This window comes from Staurois parvus, unplaced genomic scaffold (genome assembly GCF_062004578.1).
Source record: "Staurois parvus isolate SC_StPar_1 unplaced genomic scaffold, SC_StPar_1.0 ptg000231l, whole genome shotgun sequence".
Classification (NCBI taxonomy): domain Eukaryota; kingdom Metazoa; phylum Chordata; class Amphibia; order Anura; family Ranidae; genus Staurois; species Staurois parvus.
Window position 1 is genome coordinate 2,181,004 of NW_028318027.1, and position 8,393 is coordinate 2,189,396.

Sequence of the window (8,393 nt, forward strand, 5' to 3'; positions counted from 1 at the left end):
TCACCATCTCAGGGAAAGTTCCTTCATCTCCCCAATGAACATATATGTGTATGAGCGCAGTGCTGAGTCTCAGCAGTTCCACATTACTAAAAATGACTAGTGATGAAGCCCCATAGCAGAAAAATGTATTTTGGCCCTCAGACTTTATATGTAAATCCTCTGCTTGTAAAAGATTAGTATATATCGTAAGAATCTGCAGAAGATTTTTGAAGCTTTTAGTGATGGAACATCTTTGTTAAAACCTTTAAAGAATACCTTTACTTTCAGGGTCCAATCACAGCTCAGCATTCCAGCCTTTGTCAGTCCATATATATTGCCCACTTTATAGTCTCAGGTGGGCGGAGTTCTCTGTTGGTTTTAGATTGTATATTTATGATTTATATATGGATGCATGTTTATATTTCATTTATTTAGACAGATATTTTATACATAAACTTTCCATGGTTAAATTGGGTCAATGTGATATTTTGCATTCTTGTAAATTTATGTTGAGCGATTTAATAAAAATATATTATTAAAAGAAAATTAAGACATTTTATACATTAGCTCTTTAAATCTTAGGATCTAGAAACGGTTTCCTTGGTAATTAAATCAATCAAAATTAGTAATTTTCCCGCCCTCATCACACTGGCACAGCATAAACAATCCCCATTCATATGGACCTACCTGCTCCACCCTTCAGGAGCCCATTCCAAAGTCACCAATCATATGTTAATGAGCAGCTCCTCTCTGTTAGCCAATCAGAATCTCCCATCAATTAACAAATTCCATTTTCTCCTCACATATATACCAGACCTCCACTCCTTACTTTCAGTGACTCTCATTTTGCTTGTAGCAAAAAGTGATTTATATTCTACATTGCTTCCCACCAGAATTGCTTTTCAGAAGACCGCATAGATTTCCTACGTGAAGACCGACTTGGAGACCATCTATACCTTCATTTTCCAAAGTAAGTCATAGAACTTCATAGTTTTATAATCCTCAGTTTTATCCTTAGCTAGCATTTTTCTCTACAATTAAGAGATGTACTTAGCAGAAATTTAAATAGTAAAAATGTAGAATGTTCTCTATTTTTTTCACTTACCTGTTATTTATTGTCAGACAAATAGGCCTTTTATTTTAGAGATTGATATATTGATTAAATATCCACATGATATTGTGATCATTTCTTTTTAAAATATATTCATCATTAAGCTTTACAATCAGATATTCATTCTTCATGTACACTTGAAATAGTAAAAAAAACAATTACTCCTCAGGTTGTCTGTTAGATGGTAGATTAGCAGTTGCTTGTTAAACACAATTCAAAATCATGTTTTCTTACTGAGTTCAAAATTTTGCCATTCCTGTAATTTTGCCATTCCTGTCTGACTTTTTCATACATACAAGTGTTTTCCTAATTTTCTTTGTCATCATATTTTAAAATGACAGCCTAACAATACCGATTTCTTAGCAGAAGGTTAAATTGCCCTACAAAAGGGATTCAATGATTGTCTTTGGTTAGAGATCCATAGATTGATGGAATATCCACATTATCCTGCAATATGTAATTTCTACAATCTACCCAACCTCATGCATTACATTCAGATGTTCTTTCTTCATGTATCCTTGAAATAAAATGAAACCGTTCCATCCGAGGTTGTCTGAGAGATTGTAGATTAGTAGTTGTGTGTTAAACAACAATTCACCATCAAAAGTTTTTTTTCACCATTCCTGTCTGTCTTTTTGTACATGCAACTATGTTCCCCCCTAATTTTCTTTGTTTTTCCAAATTTTCCAATAAGAACCTGTTTTAGCAGTAAGTTAAATAGACAAACGTTTTTATGTTCCCTCAATTAGATTTTTTTCTCTTTTATTTAATTTGCCTGTTATTGCCCTACAAGTATGAATAAATTATTTTCTTTTGTTTAGAGGTCTGTGTATTGATTACATTTTTTTTTAGAATATAACCAACCTCATACATACATTGAGATTTTCTTTCTTCATGTATCCTAGAAGTAAAATTATACAGGTCTTCTTAGGTCATCCTAGATTGTCTGTTAGGTAATTTTCAGTTTGGTTTGAAAGCACAATCCAGCAAAAACATTTTTTTTATAATAATCAGGTTCCAAATTCCACTATTCCCATTTGTCATATTTAGTACATGTGGGGTTCTATTTTCTCTTCCACTATATTGTTACAATGACAAGCTTACATAACATTGACTAGAATGTTGGCAACTCTGACCAGCAACTCAATACAATGGCTGTAGCTAGAGGCCAACTCCAGCCAATCCCATTTATTTGCTTGATTTATGAATGAGTTATAACTTCTGTCAGGTTTTTATTACCACCTGGGTCCTTATTGGGAAGATCCACTAGTGACCCAATACTGGGACACACATGGCAATAAACACCTGACAAAGATATGAGTCTGAGGGCTCCAACTATCTTGTGCTATGACTTGCTCAGATCATTTGTTGTACTTTGCGCTTCATATTTAAATATACTGTGTGTGTGTATATATATATTTATTTATTTATTTTTTCTGTTTATCTTCATGCCTTGCTAGTCTGGCTAGAGTATTCTATGGCAATCTTTTTCAACCAGGGTGCCCAGGTGCCCTGGGGTGCCTTCTTGAGTTCTTCAGCGATGCCTTGGTAGAATTGCCCCAAAAACTGTAAACAAGACAGTAAGTGGATCAGTCCTGCCTTTTTGTTACACAAACCAAATGTTTGTATTGTGCAGCATTACAACCTTGGGTTCTGTGGGGTCCAGCCGCTGACATCCTAACAACGGATGATGTAATTGGTTGAAAAGGAGGACATCAGTCACCTGAATCCTTTGTTTGCCCCTCTCCATCAGCACTGGGGTCACTTTAGCTGAGTGAGGGAGAATGTTGGGACATGTCGGTAGCAATGTGCAAAGGTGCAATAGCTATGAAATACAAACCACTTCTAATGTTGAGGGTCCTACTTGTGTGGATGTTGATGCGTTACGTAAAACTATTTGTTTAGTTCTTACATTTTAGCATGGGGTGCCTCCAGATTGTGTGGAATTTTAAAGGGCACGTTGACTAAGAAAAGGTTGAGAAACACTGTTCTATGGTGTATGCATAGCAAGACCAGTATAGGTCCATGATGAGGGACCCCTTGTATTTTCCTGTCACTATATAATGCTAGAATGCAGTTTTTCATTGTCCAGTTATACCTGACTCTGGAATATTTCCTATTGTGAATTGATGTTGGTCACCTTTGGAAATAGCCACCAAATCTTCTGTTTATGTACCTGTTACACTGTTCAACAGGTAAAAAGTTTTGGGCATAAAATTAGCTAATCTTGCATAATTTTGGGGTGCTGAAAACGAAAATGACCCTAAAAAATGTTGATTGGCTCTAGTTTCCATGATATATTCACCCATCTAATGACGTAAGCCATTCAAAATTATGATGCAACTTCAGCTGCATATTGCGCAATTGATACTGGTGACCAATAGAAAATTGCATGTATACTGAGATGATGCAATATTAGCCTTTAGTTGCATCACTTCACTGCATAAAAGCTGCAGTATCTGTAGCTGATTGTAGTTGGACAGCGTCTTTACATTTCGTTTTATGCTTATATAGGCTACTCAGTAATGCCTCGAACTTGTGTGAATAAAGCAGATAATTTCTGCTATATCTGCGGTGAAATAACTTTTATCTCACAAAAAAGGAGGATAACAGGAATGATTAAGAAAGTCTACAACTTGTAATAGATTTTACGGTGCATCAACTATGATGAACATCAATGGTCGATTTGTGGTGACCTGAAGGTGATTTCTATCCTACTTGGACTTCAAGGTGGATATACTAAGTACTGCTGCTTCCTCTGTGAGTGGGACAGTCGTGCGAGAGAAATGCACTATGCCAAAAGAGACTGGCCAATACGCCAGTCATTACAGCCTGGAGAAAAAAATGTTAACTATCCAGCACTTGTAGACAGCAATAAGATCTTATTACCTCCATTACACATCAAGGTGGGATTAATGAAAAACTTTGTTAAGGCAATGGACAAGAATAAAGCAGGTCTCAAGTACCTGATTAGCAAATTTCCAGCACTTAGTGCTGCAAAAATAAATGAAGGAGTCTTTGTTGGGCCACAGATTCGTAAACTTATTCATGATGATGAGTTTCTTTCTCTGTTGCGTGGAAAGGAAAAGGCTGCCTGGACAGCATTTGTATCAGTGACATCAAATTTTCTTGGAAACAATAAAACACCAGATTACAAGAAAGTGGTAGAAAAACTCATCCAGACTTACTGAAATCTGGGTTGCAACATGTCTCTAAAAATTCATTTTCTACATTCGCATCTGGATTTTTTCCCACCAAACTGTGGAGCAGTGAGTGATGAACACAGAGAGTGCTTCCATCAAGACATTGCAGCTATGGAAAGATGATATCAAGGTAAATGGAGCCCATCAATGCTTGCTGACTATTGCTGGACAGTTGTAAGAGATAGCCCTTTCCTCGAATACAAGAGAAAAGCCAAGAGAAGCAAAACCGACAAAACTAGTGAGAATCCTAAGTATTAAAATGATTCAACTTGGCTTATGGCTATAATTTGTCTTGGTAATCCTATGCAATATATTATGCCATTTAGGCTTTGTTATGTAGTCAATATCACTTGCTTTATATTTGTGGAAAGACATCTATCTATATAATTATTGTGCATTATGTAGTCATTACGCCTATAGTAGAAAACTTTCCGTTTACAGAAAAACTAGAGCCAATTGACAAATTTCATTGTTATATTTGAACTCAGAATGTGAAATTCATTAAGAAATGGATCCTTTTGTTTCCAAAACTGGCAAAAAATAAAAATTTGTTGAACAGTGTTATTAATCTTTAATAAAAATATCATGGGACAAAAAAAATTACAAAACCTAATAAAGGTTTTCATTCTTCCCCCACTTGTGCCCTCTTAAAGTGGTTTTGCTGACCACACACATGAAGTGAGGGAAGATCGGACGTCAGAAATGGCAATAAAAAGTTAAAAGATGTTCTAACCCTTTTCGGTTTTTGTCCAAATTCTTTGGTTGGATTTGTGCTTGAAGTCTCAGGAAGTCACATATCTTTAGTAAATAATTTTACTGTATTACAGCAAAGTAAAACCAGGGACTTCCTAGGATGGCACCTGAGGACAGAAAGTCAACACCCAGCTATAAAAGATATTTTCATAAATGTTAGTCATATCATGCAAAAGTTTAAAAGATTCACACATGATGTTCAATACAAAAACATTTGTATGCTGTGACTAATACATTGATATCCCTGGCTGCCATACTTGGAAGTCCTCGGTTGTTACCTTGTTGTAGACATTTGTTGGTTTGGAATGATGGCACTCTCGGTCCTTTGCCCAGTGCCATTCTACATCACTCCTTTCTCTCTTTGGAATCTATAAAATAATTGGACTTCTTACATATAACTTGTATGTATCAGAGTAAGGGTTCGTGTCCATAGAATCAGTTTGATGTCCATTTGAGACCCTTCTAAAATAATTTATAATACTCTATATAGACAGGTGAATTTGATCGGCTTCAAGTGGGTTTTGCATTACCATAGACTTATATAGGAAAACAATATCCACTTGCTGTGAATAAAAGCTCATCAAGATAAGCCCAACATGTATTTAATAAGAAGTGTAAGCATATATCAGCTTTATAACTGTCTTTAGTTACAATACTACCCCTCCCCCCACCTCTAATGAAGGTGACAATTAATAACAGTAACTGGGTGATATCCAGAGAGATGATTAATGCCGCTTACTAATGATTAGTGCCAAATGAAACTAATTTGTATGTTTTGATGTTGTGATTCCAGAATGGCTTCTAGCATCGTAGAAGTAACCAAGAACACTGCAAGGAAACTTCTTGAGCTCATCGCCGAAACCTCAGAAAACCTGACGATGATGGACGTCACAGACCACTTCCACCCCATCAAAGAGCTCGGGACAGGATCGTATGGAAAGGTCCTCTTGGCCAAACATCGGGGTTCAGGTAAATTTGTAGCCTAATTCATGTAAAGAAAATGATTTACAGAATCAGTTGTGCTTCTGAATGAGTGGAAATAAACTAAGGGAAAGAGTAACTAGCAGGTAAAGGTTCTTCGGTTGCATGGTGCAACAAGGGGGATCATACTGTAGATATTGCATCACCAGAGGAGGGGAGACTATAATGAACAAGTCTGCCATAATATACAAGTCTGATATTTACATATTCTAGTTAATGCTCTGGGTGCCCTCTGCAGATTTAGTTCTATTTAGAGCTCAGATCTCTAAAGGATCTTTACTTCTAAACTGAGATATGAGTGTGACATCCAAGATCTAAGAATCAACAGAATGCTTCGGCTGCAGAACATTTCCAAACCTTTGAGCAGCATTTTTTAAGTTTCTAAGTTTTCCAAGCCCCCCTTGCTTCCAGTGTTTGAGTGATGATTATGGATCTTAATAAGTCAGAGCTTTTAGATTTACAGAAACTTTTAACTAACTTTAGCAAGCTTCATCATTTCTCTAATGTTGGGTTTATGATACTCATTGTCTTTTTATGTCTTTCTTTTTAACAGATGAGTTGGTGGCTATGAAACTGATGAGTAAAGAGACAACTCCAATGGACAACTTCCTAGTGGAATACGGAATGTCTCTTAGTCTCAGCGGCCATCCAAATATCATTGAAACCCATGAAATCGCTTTCCAAACCAGCAACGACTATGTCTTTGTCCAGAAGGTGGCACCAGCTGGAAACCTTCATTCAATAGTAAAGTCAAATGTAAGTTTGTATCAAAAATTTATTGATCTTTATAAAGGAAGTCACGATTTCTAGTTTTAGTTGCTTTTGAAGCATTCTGAGTTTTAAAGATTCCTTTCCCAGGGCAGTGAGTTGGTAGGATGTATAGTTGGCATACGCTTGTTGTTTTAGGTATGTGTATCACTCAAGTTATGAAGCAAGGTTTAAAATGGAGTAAGATGGGTTAAAATGGATCTTGCACCATTAATGGCACCATTTTGTATGCTGACAGGTTTCCTTTAATCATACTCCTTGTGTATTCAGCTAATGTATGTTTGTTTCCCTGTACACGAGGTAAGGTGGGTTCAATATGTTGGGTAACATTGTGTTATATTTGTGTCTAGTGACTAATTTTCTCTTTTTTTTCTACAGGTTGGTTTAAATGAAGATATTGTAAAGTGTTTTGTTCCACAGGTAGCGAGTGCCTTAGACTTTATGCACAGCAGAGGAATGGTCCATCGGGACATTAAACTGGACAACATTTTGCTCATGGACATTGAATGTAAGGAAGTCAAATTAGCAGATTTTGGACTGACGAGGCTCCGGGGCACTCAAGCACCATGTATGGCCTGGTCCATCCCATATACTGCTCCGGAATTGTGCAGCTTAAAAGAAGGGGATCAATTGCTGCTGCACCCGAGCATTGACGTGTGGGCGTTTGGAGTCCTGTTGTACACAGCTATGACCGGCTCATATCCTTGGGAAGAAGCAGGGGGTCATGACCCCATGTATCGGGAGTTTGCTTGGTGGCAAATGAAGAAAGACCTAACCTTGGCACCAGGAAAGTGGCAACAATTCTCCATGGAAGCCAGGCAGATGTTCTGCGACTTGTTGGCACTCAATGCCTCTGAGAGGTGTTCTGTTATGGACATTTTAAAATATGTCCACCTGCCATGGAAAACAAAAATGCCTCCAGAGAATCTAACCAGGAAAACGGTCATACATGTGATATAACAAAGTGCATGATATCCATTGTGGAGCCTCATCAAGTACTGCCTCATACAAGACTCATGTCCTAGGGGAAGGTAAGTCTAAATCTTAGGACTGCTGGATTATTCTGTAGCTGGTCACATGTTTGCTTATCTACTGTAATTGCTGATTTCAGAAATACTAACTCATAGCATAGGAAAACCGTATATAATGAGCCACAGAAGCACAGATCTAATTGGACCACATGTCCACTTCTTTCCACCACAGTTCTCAAAAGCAATTTCACTATTCAAACATATACCATTCTAAAGCTATAACACCGATGTATGCTTACATGGTACCTACACTAATTACACATTCATTCTATTTGGCTTTAGTCTCCCAATGCTTCCCCTGCCTAAGAAAATATTATATGGTCAAATTATGGGACCCTCTGCTCCAGGGCCACAGAGCAGCTAATGGCATGGTTATACTACATAGAAATTACATTGCACTTCTTCTCACCATTGATTTTATTGTTCTCCTTAAATGGCCTTAAAACCCATTTATCCAGTTTTATTCTTTCATGTGGTAGGAGGGGGGCCTGTTTACAAAAACAAGCAATGTTCACCCTCCCCAAGCTCTAGTGCTGTCCCATATTGTCTTTGCTCCAGATTCGGTCT

At 37.2% G+C, this 8,393-nt stretch overlaps 1 protein-coding gene across 1 annotated transcript; it reads left to right on the forward strand.

The window, feature by feature from the left end:
- The first annotated feature begins 5,840 nt into the window (after positions 1 to 5,840).
- On the forward strand, positions 5,841 to 7,755 carry LOC149460401 (serine/threonine-protein kinase SBK1-like). The gene is made up of 3 exons (XM_089679765.1): positions 5,841 to 6,015; positions 6,581 to 6,783; positions 7,174 to 7,755. Exons 1-3 carry the CDS (start codon positions 5,841 to 5,843, stop codon positions 7,753 to 7,755), a joined length of 960 nt encoding a protein of 319 aa, XP_089535891.1.
- The last annotated feature ends 638 nt before the right edge of the window (positions 7,756 to 8,393 follow it).

Coding starts and splice junctions, on each gene's coding strand:
- LOC149460401 (XM_089679765.1), top strand. CDS start 5,841: ATGGCTTCTAGCATCGTAGAAGTAACCAAGAACACTGCAAGGAAACTT. Junction 6,016..6,580: donor GGCCAAACATCGGGGTTCAG/GTAAATTTGTAG, acceptor TCTTTTTAACAG/ATGAGTTGGTGGCTATGAAA. Junction 6,784..7,173: donor ATTCAATAGTAAAGTCAAAT/GTAAGTTTGTAT, acceptor TTTTTTCTACAG/GTTGGTTTAAATGAAGATAT.